The sequence below is a fragment of the Medicago sativa genome, chromosome 1 (genome assembly GCF_051527215.1).
Source record: "Medicago sativa cultivar Bolivia chromosome 1, Bolivia_mono, whole genome shotgun sequence".
In the NCBI taxonomy this organism is placed as follows: domain Eukaryota; kingdom Viridiplantae; phylum Streptophyta; class Magnoliopsida; order Fabales; family Fabaceae; genus Medicago; species Medicago sativa.
Window position 1 is genome coordinate 88,924,660 of NC_140749.1, and position 22,576 is coordinate 88,947,235.

General features: G+C 32.6%; 3 protein-coding genes across 4 annotated transcripts; 1 reads left to right on the forward strand and 2 right to left on the reverse strand.

The window, feature by feature from the left end:
• Window positions 1–6,509: 6,509 nt before the first annotated feature.
• LOC146958840 (small ribosomal subunit protein uS14z/uS14y/uS14x) lies at window positions 6,510–7,586 on the reverse strand. Its single transcript, XM_085740350.1, has 3 exons — window positions 7,461–7,586; window positions 6,786–6,885; window positions 6,510–6,700 (listed from the first exon to the last, which is right to left on the reverse strand). The coding sequence occupies exons 1-3, from the start codon at window positions 7,520–7,522 to the stop codon at window positions 6,692–6,694; spliced, it is 171 nt and encodes a 56-aa protein (XP_085596476.1). The 5' UTR covers window positions 7,523–7,586; the 3' UTR covers window positions 6,510–6,691.
• Window positions 7,587–8,679: 1,093 nt separating this feature from the next.
• Window positions 8,680–10,708, forward strand: LOC146958841 (uncharacterized). 2 transcript variants are annotated; one of them, XM_085740352.1, is made up of 2 exons: window positions 8,680–8,914; window positions 9,267–10,708. In XM_085740352.1, exon 2 carries the CDS (start codon window positions 9,280–9,282, stop codon window positions 10,354–10,356), a length of 1,077 nt encoding a protein of 358 aa, XP_085596478.1. In that variant the 5' UTR covers window positions 8,680–8,914; window positions 9,267–9,279; the 3' UTR covers window positions 10,357–10,708. The 2 variants fall into 2 exon arrangements, with proteins under 2 accessions (XP_085596478.1, XP_085596477.1); XM_085740351.1 differs by having other exon boundaries at window positions 9,270–10,708.
• Window positions 10,709–11,929: 1,221 nt separating this feature from the next.
• LOC146958842 (uncharacterized) lies at window positions 11,930–17,212 on the reverse strand. The gene is made up of 4 exons (XM_085740353.1): window positions 16,749–17,212; window positions 12,877–13,105; window positions 12,515–12,639; window positions 11,930–12,336 (listed from the first exon to the last, which is right to left on the reverse strand). The coding sequence occupies exons 1-4, from the start codon at window positions 17,067–17,069 to the stop codon at window positions 12,250–12,252; spliced, it is 762 nt and encodes a 253-aa protein (XP_085596479.1). The 5' UTR covers window positions 17,070–17,212; the 3' UTR covers window positions 11,930–12,249.
• Window positions 17,213–22,576: the final 5,364 nt, after the last annotated feature.

Below are 22,576 nucleotides of genomic sequence, written 5' to 3' on the forward strand. Positions count from 1 at the left end.
ATTCATAATCAACACTCTATGTTAGGGAGCTAAGCTCTCTATATATGACTTTACAATTTAAACAAATCTTTATGTGTTAGTATTTTCTAATAAAAAGCAATTTATATGAGAACATGTCACCCCAATATTGTTTTATATCATTTTACATCAAATGTAAAAATAAATGTTTTCATTTATAATGTCTCTTTAAACTATTGACCTGTGAATTGCGTCTCGTACATTTTAATCCAACTTTTTGAAAGTATTTTTTCCCTGAACATCAAATATCCATGTTAGATTTTTCACTTCCTTTCAAACATACAAAAAAAGTTAGTTTTTTTTCACCACATTTTGTTATACTTTGTCCATTGCTTCATCTTTGGTTTCATCAATTATATATTTTTTTAATTATGTAAATAGTCACCGTAAATATGAGTAACTTAAGTTTTAATCCCTCCTTTCAAAAAATCCCTTTAAAACCAAATTCTTTCAATTTGAACATGTATTTTCAAATACATTTAAACTGGTCTCTTGACCATTTTTTTTTAAATGATGCAAATTTGATTACATGTGAATGTCGACTGAGTTTTCTACTCGTCGATTCGTCAAATTCTATAGTGTAATAACATAAATAGTAAATACTCATATTCTTAAATAACTAATATATAATGACTCAAATGCTCTTGTTCTTAAATCTTCATTTTCTTCAAGTCTATCAATGATTCTTCATCTTTGAATTTGAAGATCTTCTTTATCTTGGATTGATCATCGTCCTTTCACTATAATTTTTTTTTATAAAAGAAAAGGAAAACTTTCAAAAAAAAAAAAACTTATACAAGGAAAGGATTAGTCCACGTCCCTTTCATAAACCAATATACTGCATCAATAAACCAGTTTTGCTTTTTGTCTGTTGACAGTTTATTAGAGCAACTTTGTATTTTAATTTGATAATAAAATGGAGTAAATAGTAGTCGTATTATCTTGGGATTAGTTAGTAGTTTGGCATCTCTAACAAATCAATAGTTGTTAGGAGTGATTTGAAAAGAAAGAAAGCAAGTCGGCCATATAATTAGACTTGAATTGAACTGAAGTGCATTAAATTTTTCTTTTTCTTCTACTTAATTCCTTGATCTTACCAAACATAACATCAATGTTGTTCCCTTGAAACCTTTCATGCAAGGATGATATCTTCAACTACAAATGTATGTGGAAAATAAGAAAAAACACTTGTTTAATTTCTAATACTATATAAATTAAAGAAAACACTTTAAATACACTAGTTTTCATATTTTTCACGGTTTGAGTACTCGACTGTATAGTATAGGTAGCTAAATGTGTAAAAATAACTTTTATTATTTCATAATTGAAGGAATACAATAAGTGTAACAATATCAAGACACTAAGATGAGCACACTCGCTTAATAGTATTTCACGTGGTATAAATTGTAAGTATATATTTTATAATACTAATGTATAATGTGTGTGTGTATAAAGATTGAGATAGATTGATTACTTCATTAGGAAAGAGATGAATGAGCTAACGTTGATGAAAGCAAATACAGTGGTTGATGTTATCAATTAAATTAAATGAAATGCCCTAAAAGTTTAGACATTATCAACCAAAAAGGCAGTAGTGTTGGCTAATTGTGATTTTTGCAAGCTAAGCTATAATCAATTTACTATTAATTATAACTACATTAAAGATGCCACATCTCTTTCTTCATGTCCCTTTCCATTTACACCATTCATTGCAACCTTTGAACGCTTCTTATATTTCTTATTATCAACATCTACCTCTTTTATTTTCTGTTTTCTCCAACCTTCTTAACATTTAATTAATTTCATCAATTTATTTTTCCCTAAAATAAATAAATTAATTTCATCAATTTTGGCCAATAAAAGGAGAGAAAGAGATATTATTATTATTTTTTAAAAATGGAGGATAGATTAAATTTATTAAGCTTTCAAATTATATAAAGGTTAATGGAATTAGTATAAAATATCCCAAATTGAAATTTGTAATTTTAAATTATTTTTCCCTTGCCCTCTGAACTTGCTTATGGTTAGTTAGTTTCATCTGACAGCATCTTGTGCTAATAAATATATTTAAAATTGTGACTCTTCCTTTGGCTGACGGCGTAGCTCCCTCATTATTTAATTAAATAGCTTACATTAAAATGTTTTTTTCTTGTCGCAGACTAGTAATAATTTGTACAAAAAAAAAAAAAAACATAGGGTGTAATTTATAAAGTACCTGTTGAATACATATCTCTGTAAAATTTCTAGTACAGTCACTAGCAGACATAATTCATATTTTAATTATTATTTGAAGAAACAACAAGACTGAGCTCTGCAGCAGTTCAACTAAAATACAGTATTTAATATTGTGTGTCTGCTAAGATAAGGGTTTGACAAAACTCTCATTTTTTTGTACAAATTTGACAAAAACATTTTATTAATCTAAACAACTACTAAATTTAAAAAACTTGATTTACATTGAAGCTACCTTTTCCTTTATAGTATAATGTTGCTCACATGTGTGCCATTAGTCTTGAATCACTTGATTATGATAAGAAAGGCAAAATCAATATGCAAAAATGCCAAGCCTAGTGCTATAGATTGTGATGATTTGTATCACAATAAATTATAATTACAATTTAGCACCTGCCTTATACCTTGCCACATCTTTATCCAAAATAATTTCCAGGTGACCCTAGAAGCAATAGCACTTTGAGTTGGATAGAATTCTTTTTGTTTGTTGTTGTAGTTAATCAACTAAATAATTAGTTAGAGCTACATGATTATCCACCACAAATAGCTAGCTACTTCAACAATAAAGGACACAAATTTTAATTTGTACCAAATCCCTCGGTTAAGTATTTCACTTTGGCAAGTCAAATTACTAATTGCTAGATAATATCATCTATAATTAAGACTAATTAATAGTTCATAGTTATAAATAATTTATGGTTTATGTCCCTACTTCAATAAGCCTTCACCAATCTACTGATTGTAATTTCCCATTTGGAATTAGAGGACAAAAGATATTGTTTTACAGTTTGATAAACGAATTCATAGCAAATGTGTGATGAAATGATGAGAAATGCATAATTCTAATTTGAGAAGGCTATGTAACTTAAGGCACACTCAACTCAATGGAATAGTAATAGTAATAGGTTAAAAGTAAACAACCACTCAAAGATATCCGTTTATAAGTATTATTTAATTAATTAACTTTGCTTCGGAAGTGATTATGGGTTTAAGGAAATTATATTGCCTGTCTGTCCCATAGCTTTCTAACTTTGTTTCTCCTTTCCAGCTCAATTACCCCACATAGGAGAAAGTTAGTGATTATTTATTACCAATAGCAAAAGAAGAAGAAAAATGTGATACTCAACTTTGTAACTTCAAAGTTGGTTTGGGTATTGGCGGCTATTTTGCATGCTCAGAAATGTGGTTATTATTATATTGCTTTGGAGAGATTAATAATCCTTGAAGCCAAAGATTCAAGATTCTTGATATTTGATTTGTTGAGTTAGTGCTTTGAGTACTCAAAGTACCCCATTTTAAGTAATTTCTTGTTAATTTTAGTACACGGCTTATCAGTTGGAAACATTTTGGTATATTCATTCTTACTTTGAATGATGACAATCAAAAGTAAAGGAAGTAAGAGTGACTTTAAAATTTTGGACTACTCTAAGACACAAACTTTTTTTTTTTGAAAGAAAAAAAAAATATTGAATATGTAGGAGTTTAGACTTGAACTTTAGATTTTTCACTTATTTATCTTAGGAGTGAATTTCTAGCAATTAGACTATTCGACTAAAAAGATGATTTATTTTGTCTCAGTCCAAATTGAATGACAAACACCCTTATTTACACTAATAAAATCAACATTCTTCATAATATATACGTTTAATTTTTTAAAAAAAGCATAGCTGCAAAATTGCCTAGATTAAATTGAACTCGTATTTTTTTACTCCATATTAGTTTTTGGTGGAATCTTCACTGTCTTTATGTACAGGTTATCTTTACTCATTATTTACTTTCTTTTTTTACTCGTTATTTACTTTTGAGAAACCTCCCCTCAAGCAATGCATCCAAGGAACATTATCTCCCTTTTCTATCCCTATCTTAAAGCTGACTCGTGTGTAGAGAATTTATTGTCTTATGATAATCAATTCAGCATAAAGTTAATTCAGTGAAAAGCTCAATTATCATAATCTCTAAAACAGTGCAATTTTATTTTTATTTAGAAAAAAATAGATCCCGAAAATGATAGGTTACTTGTGTAACTAAATATTCTTTTCAAAGGTATTGGTTTACATTTTACGATTAAGAGGTCAGCTATTTGTACTTTGCTTATAATCTTGTAGTAAAAAAAAAACCATATATTCAGCTATTCTTTCTATTTTAATAATTTGCTAAGTAGAATGAAACACATTTTAAAGAACTCAAGGAATAACATAGCTTGATACATCATTTGAATCTAATTCTTTTACTCTCTGTGGTTATCATTCAATTCTTATACTCTTGAGCTATCTTTAGAAGCGAAAATATAAAACACAGAATAAGTAGGAGATAATTTTGGCGATAAACTCATAGTTTACGTGCTCCAAAGTTATGTAATTTACAGGGTGGGGAATATAAAATGATGTACAAACTTTTAACAATTTCTTTTTATTTCTTTTATATGTTAATTGTGTAAGCACTGCTTTTACATTTTAAGAAAAATTAATCACTTCTTTTTTATTCCTTTTTCAACATCTTGCCGACCAAAAAAAGTACTGCTATCTCCACTCTATAGTCTATAGGATACCTTCTCTCCAATGGTTCTCAATCCCATAGAAAACTGTTTAGTGTTTCTCAATTTGCAACACTGCATATGAAATTGTTGGTATAAAGATTAAAATATGGTCCCATAAAACACCTTCCTTAGTGTGAATAAGTCATTGGCACGTCCTAGAGCATCAATTCCGCAACTCAAACCATATTACCCTCAAGAAGTTTGATTAAACTTAAAACTGTACACTAAAATGAATATGATGCTGAAATGCCTTGTAAAGGAAGGAATTCATTAGAGGCCGGCATTAGTGTTGGATTGGTTGGTACAACTTACAAAGCAGGTAACATAACAGTTTTTTAAGCTTTTGTTATATGTGGTTGTGTGTGGGTCGCACCGACATCAAATCTAGTCTCAGCCTCAACTTCTTGTTACTCACTCTCATATATACACTACGAGTCTACGACCAAATATGATATTCTTTCTACTCTTATCCAATTGCCACATGCATTTGTTGTTCCAATCACAATCTTGGCACATGCAAATTTTCTTTATTTGCAACAGGATAATGAGATGACAAAAAGGCATAATTTGGTTGATATGTAAAGGTAGATATAGGCGTGTGTGGTATTATTGTTTGCCTGACTCATTTTTAAAAGGATACAACCTTCTGATTTCCATAAGAATCTGACCTAACATCTGATTTCTCTTTTGTTTCACTAGAAAAGAAAACAGGCATTGCATATTCTTCTGCCTAATCTATGTCCGTTTAGCCAAAGAAAAGAGAACCTATAATAAAATGTACCAAGTGTGTTTTAGCCAATTTAGAAAAAGAGAAGAGAACCTATAGTTGTCTTTCAGTATCTCAAAACCTTGTCTTCATTTTACACAAGCAAGGGTGGTACACAATTCTATATTTTACGATAGGAAAGAACATGATTCTTAATCGATATTTAGACGAAAATGAACGACTAACATTTCCCAAGTTATTGGACTTAACCGTTGCAAAACTAGGACAAGAGACTTGGAAGAAGCTGATAGTACAAACAGTCCTAGACAACCCACTTGGAAGAAGCTTCATGTCAATATGTAGCAAAAAAATTGGTGGGTTAAAATCCGAAACATTTGACATAAGCACAAATCAGGTGTATAACAAATAATATCGAATTTTATTTAGGTTTTCCACCTAAGCTAAAAATTGTACGACAGTAATGCAAACGTCTACAAATGCAATGCGTTTTTTAGTCAAATGAATAAAGAGTTCATATCATAATAAATCAATTGTAGACTACTTCTTTGTTATGAACACTGACCCACAAAGAACACAGATAGGTAGAAATCAGTACTAAATTTCAATGAACAACAACATCAATTGAAATTTGCTGACATGCACTCTCAGTCAGTACAGTGAAATCTTAACTTCCGCCAACAATAGAATCTCAGTATAGTGACATTAAACGCAGTCACAAACTACATTGTCGGAAAATATGTGAGCAATTTGTGATAAGTCCGAAAAAACAGCATGTTTTGATTATTTTAAAAACAAAGATTACTGACTGAAAAAATTTACACAGTATGATAATAATCGAAGTCACAAATTGCTGACTGCAAGCAGTCTGTGACAGCATTCAAACCCAATCTGTATACCATGGCCTTAAAATTGCTGTGTGGGGCAACAACAATTAAACAATAATCACACAATCCTAATTCAAACATTAATAGTATATCACAAAAAATAGCAAGGAAGTCATAGTAAAAGGAAATGTATATATAAAAAAGGAGTTTCAACCTTAATTCATAAATTCTGACAAATAAACTAAATGCAAAAACAATTCTTAAGTTTCTTCAACATAGGATTCTTCAAACATAACCACCTCACAACACTCTAATGCCGAAACCTAAGATTGGCTGGGCAAAGAAAATAGCTCTTCAACGGTACTGCAACAAAAATAAAAACAAAAGGCATTAAAAATGCATACATTTTACATGATTGTATCTGAGGACAACATAATCAAAAGTTTACCTTAATGAAGCCAATTTCCTTGGCATTGCTGTGGAAGCATTGCCTGCAGCACATAAGGCCATACTTCCTTATCAATCCATGTGAATTCCCGCACACACGGCTACAAGTTATACACAAAATGAATCACAATCAGCAAGACAATTCTAAATTAAAAAAAAAAACTGATCTGCAATACAGCATCAATTATTCTGCAGAATAGTGAGAATGTGTATAGTATACACTATTATTCAAAAATTACTGTTCAGTGTTCCTCTAGTACCGATATAATAGCAATAACATAAGGTTTTCCACTAAACTACATATGTTCAAATCATCAACAACGAGAACAAAACAACATTGAACGAAATTAATAATCAACTTAAGCCATCTGAATCAAATCTTAATTAGTTCACTGCTTAGCTATAACATCAGCTGATATCAAAGCTGACCCAAAAAAATAAAAATCCCCAAAACATATTATCAATAACACTATTCATCAATCTCAAACCATAACAGTACAACCCAAAGCAATAGAAAACCATTAGAACATAGAAACAACACTAGTCAAACGATTCAAAATTCATAAAAGAGGGATCAAAACGTAAACTTTAACAGCGGAAAATAAAACCCAAAATACTAGAAACCTAAATGAATTGAAAAAGGTTATGTGAATCGAAGATTGAAGAATGAATATACCAAGTGCGGGAACCAGGACCATAGGTCTTGGGGTGAGAGTTCCAAACATTTGAGTGTCCCATGGTTTGTTGATTTGATCGCCGGTGAGCCTCAAATGCTCTGCAGCTGGAAAATTGTGTGGATGGTGAAGGAATTTTCAATGATGCAGATACCAATTTATACAGAGAATCAAAATTAGGGTTTTCTGTTTCTTTGTTCTTTTGGGTGGTGGATTAGATATTACTTAGGCTCAAATTTGGCCCGACCTTACTTATGTTACAACATTTTACTTCCTATCTCAAACTTGCTTTCCTACCCCCCACAAATTCTCAAATTTGTCCCGCATTATAAAAAATAATTATGTGGTGAAAAAGAATCACACTAGTAAGAGAATAAAACATTAAACTAATATGTCTAAAAAAGGCATTGCATTAATTCAATGATTGTATTGTACAAGTGTTTTTTTCTTCTTTCTGGAATACATTGTACGAGTTTTTACATAAATGAAATTAAATATAAGTATCTAAAACCTCTAAAGAAAAAAAAAATCAATATTTTATTTTAAGGGTTAAATATGTTTTTAGTCTCTATAAATATGTCAACTTTTCGTTTTAGTCTCTCTAAATTTTCCTTCGACTTTTAGTCTCTATAAAATTTTCAATCACTACTTTTGGTCCCTATTTTTAATTTAATTCTTGTATTTTTTAATGAAATTGTGCAGAAATGTGTAAAATATTCTAAAAAAATTTCCTTAAAAAAATTAGAATTTTTTAACAAAATACAAATTAAATATGAATTTTTAACCGTAAAAAATATAAAAATTCATATTAAATTCATGTTTTGTTAAAAAATTCTGAATTTTTTTTGGAGTGATTCTTATAATATTTTTAATTTTTCTGGAAAATTTTAGTAAATAATATGAATTCTACATATGAGTTTACTTCAAAAGAGGGACCAAAAGTGAAGATTGAAAATTTTATAGGGACTAAAAGTTGAAGAAAAATTTTAGAGGGACTAAAACGAAAAGTTGACATATTTATAGGGACAAAAAACATATTTAACCCTTAAATTAAATATAAATATAAAAGAATACATTGTACGAGTCTTTACGCTAATTAAATTAAATATAAACTCTTAAAAAAATATATAAAAACAATTTTTTATTCTTACAAATTAATAAAAGAGAGTAATTATACTAGTTTTGTTTCTATTTATTTAGCTCCACTTTGTTGAATTTTTGGAGAGAGAGAGAGAGAGAGAGAGAGAGAGAGATGGAGAGAGAAAGAGAGTGGTCTTACACACAAGAAAAGAAGACCAAGGTTGAGGATGAGCTTTTGGTACTTTAGTCTTACAATAATCCATTCCAGTTAGGGTTTGGTCTCATTTCAGACACACACTGCACCAAAATAGCAATTCAGACATTCCAACAGCTTCAACTTCATGCTTCAATTCTTCATCCTTGGTGACCCATTTTGGTACGAATCTTCTTCTTCATTGACTTCATTGAATTTCATTACTTTCTTCGAAATCATTAATGGGTTTTCTTTCTTCTTTCATAATTTCAACTTAGAATTCTCAAATTTGTTTCTTGCTCAATTTTGCTCGGACGCGTTTTCTGTTTTTCTTACAAATTGTTGTGTGGGTTGTTATTTCTGATTGATGAATTGTTGAATTTGATGATTGTTTCTGATTGAAAACTTGTTGAATTGTAGATAGAGATATTGTTTGGGATTTAGGGTTTAAGAAATTTTTGGTTTTTGGATCATTTGGGGGTTTTTGTTGAAGAAGCTAAGATTTTGATTTATTTGTTATTTCATTGATTGTTAGAAGATTCGGGAAAATGACGGTACCAAAGCAAAACTATACTCGAATAAACACTTTGGAGCTGAAAGCTGTTATTGTAAAGAAGGTTGGTAATGAGAAAGCTGGTACGTACTTTGATCAGCTTGGGAAGTTGGTTAGTTCAAAGATCAGCAAGGCCGAGTTTGACAAGATTTGCATCACGACGATTGGGAAGGAAAATGTTCCTCTTCATAATCAACTCATTAGGGCAATTCTGAAGAATGTTTGTTTGTCTAAAGTTCCACCTCATAGAAGTTCTGCAAAAAAAGAGAGGGTCTTGAATGCAAAAGATTCAAATCGGCAGCAGAGCAGATCAATTCAAATGCAGTACGGGGATGCCTTTCCTCCTTCTCTGCGCAGGGGTGGTTCTTTGGCTACTTGTGAAGGGATGCTTACGAGTCGTCAGAGTGCTCTGGGACAGTTAGGGAAGCCCCGAAACCTTGGATCTAAAGATTTGATCTACAAGACTCCAGAGCAGCAGAGTGCAACAGAACTGAATTCCCTTGGCAGCAGACCTCCTATTTCTGTTGAAGATGGAGAAGAGGTTGAACAGCTTGGTGGAAGCCCAAGCTCAAGCATTCAAAGTAAGAGTCCTGTTACAGCTCCACTTGGGATATCCATGAATTCTGGTTATGGACGTAGTCCTCTTTCTATTGCATCATCACGCAGAAAGTATCCTCGAGAAACCTGTTTCAGCAATGGATATCTCCCTGACACATCATCTTTGAGGAGTCGTTTGGAGCAAAAGTTGAAGAAGGAGGGTTTAACTGTGACAGTGGATTGTGTAAATCTATTGAATAATGCAATGGATTCTTATCTGAAGAGGTTGGTTGATTCCTCTACGGGTTTATCATCTGGGTTGAGATTCGGAAATGAGCACCGAAGACAAGGAAATGGACAGTCAATAGCTGATTCAAATATACTGCAACCCAGAAGGTATATGCAAACAGCAACACAATCTTCTTGCACGTCTCTCTTGGATTTTCGCGTTGCAATGGAATTAAATCCACAAGTTCTTGGACCAGATTGGCCCACACAGCTTGAGAAGATTTGTATACGTGCTTCTAATGAATGAAGACTTTGTATCGGTAGATCAGAAATTTAATGAATGAAGACTTTGTACAAGTAGATCAGATATTTAGCAGCAGATGAAATCAAAAGTTAGGCAGGAGTTGGGAGGCAGCCTGCAGTTGTGGAATGCTTTGAATTATGAACCGTCTTTACTAAAACTGACATGGAATTTTTGTCTATTCCTAAAGTCACAACTTGTCAACATATAATAAGCTATAGCATTTTTTAGATAGAGATTGATAATTGTTAGGAAGTGGGTCAATTCAATACAAGAGATAGGAACCTCTGGATAGGTTATCAAGTTCATTGTATCATGTAATACCATTCTTCAATAATATCCAGTTCTGATTGTTAAACTCTTCGCCCCCGGCCCCCTTGTTTACTTGTTTTAATTCATCTAATTTTCATTGAAATAAAGCTGTATTGCATTCTGGGTATTGAAGTTCAACTGTAACCGATCAACTATGTGAACAAATTTCGGACTTGATATTGAATCCCTGTGTCAATAGACCTGGATTTTCTTTGATCTGGAAAAACACAGAGTCAAGGGGGTTTTAATCGGTGATTGAAGATTGTATGGCTTGTAACCTGACTTCACTAAATTCATTATAAAATACATCTTAGAATATGAGTTGTCTTCTAATAGTTGAGATCTGCTATTGTGTGACTGTAAAGAATCCGAATATAAATAAACATAAGAGGATAACAAAAGAGGGATAACCTGGCAAGGGCTTGTGCAAGTTTGGGATATCATATATTGTTGCTTGATTATGGCATTTACAATTTTATGTATCTTAAAATTGTCACTCTGGGGCTAGTCTGCATGTTAAACGTATCAGTCTTATACATATTTTGTTTACCATCAAAGTTTAACATGTTTGTCCAGCAATGGTTGTATTCCTCACGAACTAATAAGCCATATCAGGATTTTGGGACCATTGTTGACTCATGTAGCCTCTTATAATGTCTACATTCCATGTTTGGTGGTTTCAAAAAGCTGCTGGTCACAACTGACAACAGTAATCCTTTTTGAGACTAAGACTACTGAATAGCGAGAATTGTGCAAAGTTGTGTTCAACAAACGTGTGACAACCTTTGATAGAATAACATCTTCATTGTATAAAATCTTGATTGTACTGTACTGATTCTCTTGCTAGATTTTGAGTATGAATTTTACATACAGAAAATATTATCAAGTTAAATCAAACCAACTCGACTTAAATGATTGAGATTCATGATGAGTTTCAAAATTCAAAGGGACTAATAATACACGTTTCATTTATGATTAATAATACCGATTCAATTTCATCAAATCAAATGATAGAACAACCTTGGATTGTTTTTCTTTAACCTGAGAGCTACAATTTTATATGCTTAATGAAATTTCCTAATCCTAATTACTATATGTTATTGTTTCATTTGATACTTTCTCCGTTAAGTTATTAAAAGGATATTATGAGGATTTGAAAGGATGATATACTACTTACTCGAGAAAAGGGCTCAAAGATTCGGCTTAACTTGGATAAGCATATGCAGATTTCCTCTCCTCTTTAGTAAGAAGGAAATGCCTCTTGAAATTATTACTAAAAATTTTCTTCTGATAAATAAATATAAACTTCAATAACAATAGCTCTAATAGAGCTTCTGCTGTTCAATGAACTGGTCCATTCATATAAGAAATAAACAATACAAAATGAGGAATATAACGTTAAAAATAAAAATAAAAAAGTTTCAACCGAAGGTCTTGATTAGCAGAAGTAGTACTAGTATAGCCATGGCATGAGATGAGAATTTTCGGCAGACTCCCAAACGATTTGATTGTTTACCGCAGCGCAGCTTCCAGATAAACTCTATAGACTTGTTAGTCCAAATCTCAGTCATGAACGACCGACGATGATCAGCTAGCTGTCTCGGCTTTCTCTAGGCTTGCCATATAGGTCATATAAATGGTCCACAAGTACGAAAATGAATTGCTGACTAATGGCTGTGTCAAATAAACAGATGCAGAAAACCATCAGTAAACAACCCGAGTTTCACAACATGAAAATAGAATGATTTTTTTTTCCTTCCTATTTTTAGTGGTACATGTCACGCATCATCCAAAATTTACAATTACATGGCATTCTGTAAGATGAGAAATGTGGGAAGAACTTAGCACATACCTGTAAATGGACAGGAGCGAATCTAAAAGTAATAAAATCACACATAGGCCAGTACATGACCCCATTTAACATCGTAGGAAGCAAATCACGCTTTAAACGTGCAACAATCTCTTTGCTATTTTCACCTGGCAACCAAGAGAAACTGTTAAGCAAAATAGTACAGGGCGGCACAAAGGTTTTGTAGAGCTTTGGCATTTTGTATTGCAACCTATACTAGCATGCATTAATTTGGAAGACAAACACAAACAACTTAAAGGATAAGCAAACCTCCCCAGGGGAAAATATAGAAAAAGGTAAGCAAAGGAAAACAATGTACAAAAGTAAATTTTGGAATATATTAAGCTGAGAAAATTGGACCATACCTTGCAAACCTGCATTCAAGGAGAAGAAAATAACAGTCATGGCAGGTCCATAAATCCCCTGGCCCATGGCCATTTTCTTCAATGTAGAGAAAAGATCCCTCCCTGGAAAAAGCCTTGACACAAAATTGAACCAGAAATGCAATGATGGTCCTAAAATGATCATCCCATATCCCGCCATGCGTAAGGTCCTTATAAAATCAAAAGATTTTGAAGATTGCCACTCAATAGTCTGAAGGAATTAAATACCATTTGAGTATGAGAGAAACAACAGAATGAGCATGAAGTATGCAATATCAAACCAAAGCAAAGCCACTTAATGAGACAAATGGTATGTAAATAAAAGACTCAAGAATTCATCAAATGAGTCTGCACAAGAACTTGAAACAATATATGCATTTGAAGAATTGAAGAGGGACTCGATTTTGAGACTCCTCAAAAACACCACCTGTGCAACATTTTGTTGAAAGGGTGCAGAAAAAACATTCACTGTATCGCATTCAAAATACAGGCACCTTCAAGATCTTGTGTTACCGGCACATCCAAAACAAAGAGCAACAACAACAACAACAGAAGAACTAGGAAGTAGGTGGGCGAAATAAATTGATCTTATTGATTATTTAGCATCTTTTTATTTCATTCACATTAGGATTTTTTTTACCGATTGAAATGATTATTAAATGATATTAATGTCAAAGCAAAGCCCATTCCTTTTGAGCTTATTTTCCTACTTATAAGCTCAGGATTAGTTTTTGTGATTGTAGTATCTTAGAGAATTTAAGTCGGCTCTAACCCAACCATATGAAACCGACTTATAAGGTGAGGGAAATCTCCCAATAATAAACATTTTTTCAGGTCATATCTCATCCAATGTGGGACTCTAAACATCCCACTCATGCCCAGACATCTGAAATGTGACCAGAGTGGCCCAGTAGCGAGTGGCTCAACCGATCTTGGATAGACATTGATAAACTAAGAGTTTGGGTTGAGCCCAACTCATCTGTACAAAATCGACTTGTAAGGCGAGAGATGCCTCCCATTTACAAACACTAAATCAGGTCATATGACATCTTATATGTCACTCTCAACACAGTAGACCAAGGCTGAAGCTAGAGCAAATGTAGAAAATCAACAATATTTTGGCATGAATGGGAACAATATCTTAGTAGTATAAACTAAAGAGACAACAAATTAACAATCAAGGGTCTATCTATCAGAAGTAAACAGCAGCCAAGGCTCTCCTAGTCCAATGTGTAGTTGGGTGAAGGAGAAAACAAAAAGTATTATCCAATTATAGTATTGTCCATATATTGAAAAACGTTGTACGGAGGAAGACCAACAATCACCTATGCCTCAAAAAGAAGATCAGCAAGACACGTTACTTTATTTGCTCAAAAAAAAAAAAAAGACACGTTACTTTATAAACTGCATCTACGAATTGAATCTTGAATTGCAAAGAAATCATTTATTCCAGGATAAATTTCAAACAATGAATTAATTTTTAAAGCAATTTTTTTTATCATTTATTCCAGGATAAATTTCAAACAATGAATTAATTTTTCAAGCAATTTTTTATTTATCAAAAACATGATAAAACTACATTTAATTGTATTGCTAAATATTACTCCCTCCGTCCCGGAATAACTGACCCATTTTCTAAAAAAAAGTGTCCCAAAATAACTGACCCATTTCAATTTTCAATACAACTTTCATCATTCCCAATACAATATAACACTAAATAATACTACTTTTATCATTCCCAATACAATATATTCCACTTTCCCCTTTATTTATACACTTTTCTTAATCTGTGTGAAAAACCAAAGTAGGTCAATTATACCGGGACGGAGGTAGTAGTATGCATGCAAAACACACATTGGACAAAGTGACCAACCCAACCAAGCATGTCAAACTCATAAGTTTCTTCTATGTAGGAAAATCAAGTTGAATATATAAAACTCATTTCTTAACAAACTCGCATGGACTAGTTTGAACTCCCTCAAAATCACGATAGCGAATCTGATGAAATGTAAAATCAAGACCAAAAACATGCAAAAAGAAGGCATTTGACCACAGGGCTTCCACATCCCTGTTTACCCACAATGCTTCAAGCCGCTCTTCATGTGGTAGCCTCCTATCCTCCCATGTATAACCAAACAAAACAACCTCTCTATTGCTCACTCCTGTCCACAATCCTCCAGCTTCCATTCACTCACAATGCTTTCAAAAGCTGCCCTTACTGTTGTAGCTTCCCATCCTGCCAACAAAGAACCACGTCATTGTCGGCTCCCTTCGGCAATCCTCCAGTCAACACTGAAAGGCCAAAGATCCAGTTTACTCACGAACCCCTGCAACACAAACTTGGCCATACACTGCTGCACTGGATGATCTCGTCCCTCCCAACATTTTTATGCATTGACAACACAAACCTGGCCCTGCTAGGTGCTTGCCCACAACTGTGTTAATAAGGGGCTGTTTTCTTTCTGCGAAAAGACCCATCCCATCTCTGTTTCTGATCTTTTTATTTGTCTATGTGCAACAGTTTATGTTTTATGCAGTATAGGTTTGAATTTTACGAATATTTGTAGCTCATTTTAATTTTTTTTCAACATTATGAACTTTTGTTTTGGTCATTTTGAGTAAGACCTGTGCAATGACACTTTCTTATTATGATTTGCTCTATAAGTGAGTTGGAATGATTAAGACTTGGTGTTAATTTCGATACCATTAATAGTTTTTATTAATAATAGTATTATATTTTGTAAACTCGTGTATAGTTTTTATTTTTTTATTTTTATATTTGGTAAACTCATACACAAGGTTGTCAAAATCGCGATCTTACAATATTATAATCTTTAATGACTTGGGCGATCCCGATCACAGTTAAAACCACAATTTAGCAGGATCACATGGGATTGTAGATCTTACTCGTGAAATTGGTGGGTTTGTTTGCGAACATCAACCAGGTTCATGGGTTGGACGCCATGACACCGTTGACAACAACATTTTTCTGTGTTAAAATGTGGCTGTTCTTTTGAAAGAGCTTGGGTTCTCGGACGTCGTTATGGAAGCATCCTTCGGCAGTGTTTTTCTCCTTGTGTATGATTTTCTCCTTGATTTCAAATTTATGCTTATTTAAGTTATTCCAATTTAAATGGGTTTCCTTACTTATGCTATTTTACGAGTTTTATAAGATCTTACATTTATGATCCTGACGCTGACGCCCCTTTCCAATTTAACTAAAATCTCAAATTTAACTACCTTGCTCTAACGGGTCTATGTGGATATTTTAACTGTCAGTTTGGTACGTCTTCGATTTTGCAAACTCACGTCCAACTAGCCTTTTCACCGTGGTTTGCAGAAGCAACAAAAGCAAGCTTCTGCGTCAACGTGGTAAACCATCACACTTTTGACAAACGCGGCTGCAGTACCAAACAGATGCCAAGAGTTTATACAGACTTTCAAGTTTGACAACCTTAGGTACCAAGGTAAATATCTAATCATGTGTATAAAAATTTATGACTTGGTTTCTCCTCTTCCATTCCATTTCCATAACTGACGATGCTACTAGTAAGTAAACACCAGAAGACTACAACTTTCATTCTACACCCTAGAATCATTCCATCTGAAAAACCAGTAATTCTCTAAAACTAGACAAGGCACAGCTAGAAATCAACTATCCTACTACTCAACAACATTAGACAAAGCACCATTAGAAACACTAAACTTTTTACAAGAAACATAAGACAAGACACCAAGTGAACAATTATAACAAACATCAACTAAAAATTGTTCCTTGTGAACCTAAATCAATGAAAAGAATGCAGAGAAGAAAAACATGAAAACAAAAATAGATGAAACCTTAAAAAGGGTACCTGAGAAGATAAATCAGCAGCGGTATAAATGAGTGCAGAGGTAACACTTTTAGTGAGAATAGGGCGTGATTTTATCATCCCCAAATACCAACCAACAAAACCAACCTTAGGAACAGATGCTGTTGAAGAAGAAAACGATGATGGAGAAATTTCATGTTGTCTGGTTTTCTTGATCAAGAAATTATTAGGTAATCGAAAGTAAGGTTTTGAATGGTGTTTGTTAGAAAGAAGTTTGATTTGATTAATTGAATGGTTAGTGAACATTTGCATGGTCGTGAAATGAGAAACCTTAGAACGGTTCCTCAGAATAGCGCTGTTCATGTTTGTTTTGTCTCAGCAGGGTTTTGGGGGTTTTTGCATCCAGAAACAGAATAAATATGAAATGTGTCAGTTCCGAATTCGTGGGAATTCGTGGTGGTGCAAATAGCAAAAGTTCATTCATACATGTGGAACAGAACAGAAACAGAAAGGGTTAGTTTGCGATTGCGGCTTTAAACTCCCACTCGCTTCTTCAACCTCACTCACGCTTTTCTTTTTCTGCCACGTCATTAGTGAATCACCTGCTTATTTTTTTAGTCAAATTTATATAGTGAATGTCCAACATTTAAGTCTATTAATTTCACAAATTGGGAGCGATTATGTCCCACAAATTGAAACATAAAAATAGTGTTCCCTCCTTTTCAAAAATAAGTGTCGTTTTAGCAACAAAAAAAATTGTTTCAACATGAATGTCGTTTTCAATTTCCAATGCAATAATAATTTTTTCTTTTCAATTGTACCATTCAATTAATATTATGTTACACTACTTCCAAAGTATTATTTTTTTTTTAATGAAAAACAAACAAATAGTTGATTAGGATAATTTGGTAAAATTGCTATAACATTTGACTACTTTATTACATTTCTTAATTTGTGTGTTATTGGCTAGAGGGACACTCATTTTGAAACGGAATTTTTTCATTCAACTAACTCAATTGAATGGATGTTAGAAAAAAAGGGGTAATAATCACTTTAGTCCTTGAATATGTAATGATTAGTCATTTTAGTCCTTCATTGTATCAAAATTTCAAAATAGTCCCAGATTGTGCATTATGTTAGTCAAAATAGTCCTTGACACTAAAATAACCTCTCAATGTTCACAATAACTCTTTTCATATAGGGACTAAAATGACAATAAACATGTACTTATAAGGACTAATATGACAATAAGTAAGTATATTGGAGGACTAATCTGACAATATTAATGAAAGATTTTAACGTTAAGGACTATTTTGACTAACAAAATGCACAATCAGGGACTACTTTGAAGTTTTGATACATTGAAGGACTATTTTGACTACTCATTACAATTTTAGGGACCAAAGTGACTATTGCCCAAAAAAAAAGTTATGCTAAACTCAATTTCCCTTGATTCGAAAAAATGAGAGTGTGTGTCTAGCTCTTTATACTAAATTCAACTTCACTTTTTTTTTAAAGGTAAACTCAACTTCACTAGGTTCGATCAATCTAACTTTTCCTACATAAATTAGTAAAAATAATACTTCATCTGTCACGTAATAGATGACCCATTTGAATATGTGTAATTTTGACCTAACTTACTTTGACCATATTTTTCTACTAATATACAAAGATAAATAATATCATATAAGATGTCGTTAGATTTGTCTCGATGAGTATTTTCAAAATATCAAATTTTCAGAATTTTTTTTAATATATTATTCAAGATATTTAAGCTCAAAATTATGCATTGACATGCGTAATAAGGTCAACTGTATCAAGTATTAAGGGACGGAGGGATTATCCATATCAACTAATAATAAAAGTGTTAGAATGGATATTAGAAAGGCTGGTAATTAGCATTTTCCTTTCGAAATATTAATGATGACATCATTACTACTTTTATTTAATTTAAAAGAGGTCTAGCTCTAGCAGTCGTTTTGTGCAACGTGTCATGCATGTCTTTCTCTTGGTGCCACGTGTGTGTTCAACCTAACATGCTGTCAAAAACAATGTCGACTGCCCAGATGAGTCGCCAAACTGGAAATTAGATTTTCTTGCAAATTGCAATAAAGCATGCATGTGCGTGTACAAAAGTTGATAATTCATTGGTCACCGACTTGTTCCCTTCCAATGTAACCACAAAATCTCATTTGTTTGAGAATTGATGTTAGATATCAAGATATGGAAGTTAACATCAATCCCTTGAAGGAAGGACATTGTTTTAACCGTAAATACAGACTTTGGTCCCTTAACTTATTTTTACCTTTTATTTTGGTCTCTTAACTTTAAACTGTCTTAATTTGGTCTCATAAGTAACTCTCCGTTTACCAAAGTGGTCCATTCCGTTAGTTTTTTTTCAAAAAACGTTAACTTTGGCCCCACTTGTATTTTCTATCATTGAAAAATAATTTTAAATTATTAAAAACATGAAAAAAAAGGTTTTACCATCATTTATAAAACAAAATTGTAACAAACAAAAAATTTATAAAAAAAAATTAAAAAACAGAATTTTTTAAAAAACAAAATTGTTGATTTTTGTTGGATCTCTAATTGGTCTCTTTTTTTTTTCATACAAAAATTGATGCGTGTATACAAAAATTGAGGTTTTGGTTGGTGGGTTGTTGATTTTTTTTTAAAAAAAATTGCTGATGTTGTTTTGAATCAGTGACAATAACATTAACACATCAACAACACGAGCAACAACAATACCAAATTAAATTTAACCCTTTTTGCTTTCTTTCATTATCATCATCATCATGAATTAAAGAGAAGAAAAAAAGATTAAAGAATTCAGATTCATAATTTGAGTGTATGGATGTTTTGGCTTTGGAATTTGAGTTTTGTTCTGATCTTAATACTACCATGTTTTTGAAACGTGTTATTCAATATGAGAGTCCTGATTTTATTGCTTTTAATGGTAATTTATTATTGGTTTTACTGAAAAGAGGAACAGATCGTGACTCGTGAGAGAGAGAATTCAGATTGAGAAGAAGGAAGGAGGAATTCATAATATTTAGATCGACAGAGAAAAGAAGGAAGGAAGATGAAGGAAAAGTAAGAGGATGAATAGGGAAAGAGAAGAAGAGAAGAAGAGAAGAAGAAAAAAAAATCACATATGGGTGGTTCACTGTAATATGCTATGAACCTACAATCAAACGGTTTAAAATTTTCTGTTTTTTAATTTTTTTTTATAAATGATGGTAAAACCCTTTTTTCATGTTTTTAATAATTTAAAATTATTTTTCAATAATAGAAAATACAAGTGGGGCCAAAGTTAACGTTTTTTGAAAAAAAAACTAACGGAAGGGACCACTTTGGTAAACAGAGAGTTACTTATGGGACCAAATTAAGACAGTTTATAGTTAAGGGACCAAAATGAAACGCAAAAATAAGTTAAGGGACCAAAGTCTGTATTTACCCTTGTTTTAAATATGAAAGTTAAGTTTGATACGATGACTAGACATAATACAGTTTTAGGGTGTTTACAACCAATACATATTCATGATTTCTTTTAGCTATACCGATTGATGAGTTATGTCAGCATATATCACTAGTGGAGTATTATGCTATCATTAGATATCGCTTTATGATTCCTCTATTTCCTATTGATGATGTGTGCTCTGTTTGTCGTAAGGTGTGCCTTGATACTTTTGGGGAGCATACAATTCACTGTAAGGAGCTTCCTGACTTTAAGTACACATGACTTTGTTAGGGACGTCCTTTTATATATATTCAGGCAGGTGGGAATATTAGGGAAGAAGGAGGCCCATGTGAACTTATTGACTGATCCACTAGATAGAAGATCGACATTTAGGATTGCAGATGTTATGGTGTACGGATGGGTAGGAGGAAAACATGCATGTGTGGACTTGACCGGGGCTTTGCCACTCGTGGGATTAGGGGACAAGACTTTTACGGTAGAACATACAACCCCAAAGTGGCAAAACATGAGAAAGTGTGTTTTGACAATCAACATGTTTTTATACCATTTGCTTTTGAAACTTTTGGCTTCCTAGCGCCAGAGGTTGTTGATCTTCTACGTAGAGTTTAAAGGGGCATGCACAACAAGTCATGACTCCTAGATCTATGAATGTTGTGATTATGAAGATTGGTTTTGCTATCCAAAAAGACCTAGCGGCGCAACTTATTGTTCACCTGTCTTCTATTCATGTGTAATTAATCATTGATATTTGACTAACGGACTATTGAAAAGGTAACAAAATGGCTTAATTAAAAAAAAAAAAATTGGTTTCAAAGACTAATTAAAAAAACTTTAAAAACTATTTAAAATTTCCTAAATAGTTTTAGGACATACAAACTATTTAAACCATTACTAAATTTTACTATCCCGTGGAAAATAAATTTGAACTTCAAAACAGACTTAGTTTTCTTATAGCATAAGATATCTCAAAGCTTAGAATGAGTCAAAGTCAAGCATAAAAGCTTCCAACTCGTGTCTACAAGCAAGTTGGCTCGAATATTGGTTAGCCAAATGATTTGTTTAGTTAGAGTTAATTCAACATCTTAAAGCAGGTCTAATGAAGATTCCTTTTACACACAGAAAGTTCATCATGACTCTTGCGAATTCAAAACCTGGGAAGTATCTTAAAACTCTCAAGTCCCTAAGATTTTAGGCTCTCCTTATAACCCAACCTCATTGAAGATTTTTGTTGGACCAATATTGAGTGTGGACTGGTATGATAGAATGAGGTTGACGTAAGTGAAGAATACAGAGAGGTAGAACCAAAGAGAGAACAGAATACAATTTAAAAAATGGAACAGACCTGCGCCTCCCTCAGCCATGGGCCTCAAAAAAAAAAAATAATACCCACTAGTACTACTGCCCTCCAATTTTTTTTTTAATACCCCCAGCCATTTTCTGTCCCCTTGTTTTAGCCTTTTAGGCTATTAGAATTAGGTCCTCTTGCTTTTGGTGTTAGGTGGGGGTTCCTCATGTATACGGTAGTCATTTTCACCTTTGGGCGTATCACATATATACGACACCTTATATTTATCTTTTAAAAAATATAAATAGAACATTGCTCTTTTAAAAAAAAATACGTTTTTATTTTATCACTGACCTCTTTTCATTCCCAGAGCCGAGCCTCCGAATTCTTAGGGACGGCCCTGGTGCCAGCGGTTGTTAACAACCGCCGAGTTCTGCATCTTAACAACGCAGAAACTGCAGTTTCTGCATTCTGTTTCTGGTTCACAAGTTCTCCAATTCCATACCAAAATCACTCAAACCTCATTTGCACGAAAATCATCCTAATTTCTTCAAGCAAATCACAAGTCATCTTACTCCTATTTACATGCAATGTAGGTTGTTTAGGGTTGTATTTTCATAATTATAGCAAAATGTTAGTGTTTAGGTTAGTTTTAGAAATTGCAAATTAGTATAAAATTTGATGTTGTAATGGATTGTTTATGCTGGCATTGTTGTTTAGAGTAGGTTTATGTTCAACGTAGTTGAATTTGATGTTGAATTAACACTAATTGTGCTAGTATTTTGAAATGCACTTAAAGTGTTTGATGAAATGCCTAAGTGAGAAAATATTGCTTTTTTTGTGTAATTTGTTTTCAAGTATGTTCAATTTTATAAAGTATATATGTTATAATTATTATAAGCTTGGATTTTTAAATTTTTTGGCAAGTTTGAAGCATGACATAATGTGGTATGTTATATAAAGTTTGATGAATGTGTTATATTAAATTTTATGAATGCCTAAGTTTCATTTTTGATATGTTACATGTTACTTGCTATGTTCAATGCCTTAAAAGTTTTAAATACATTGTATGCATGCCTATGTTCGCCTATGTTCGATGCC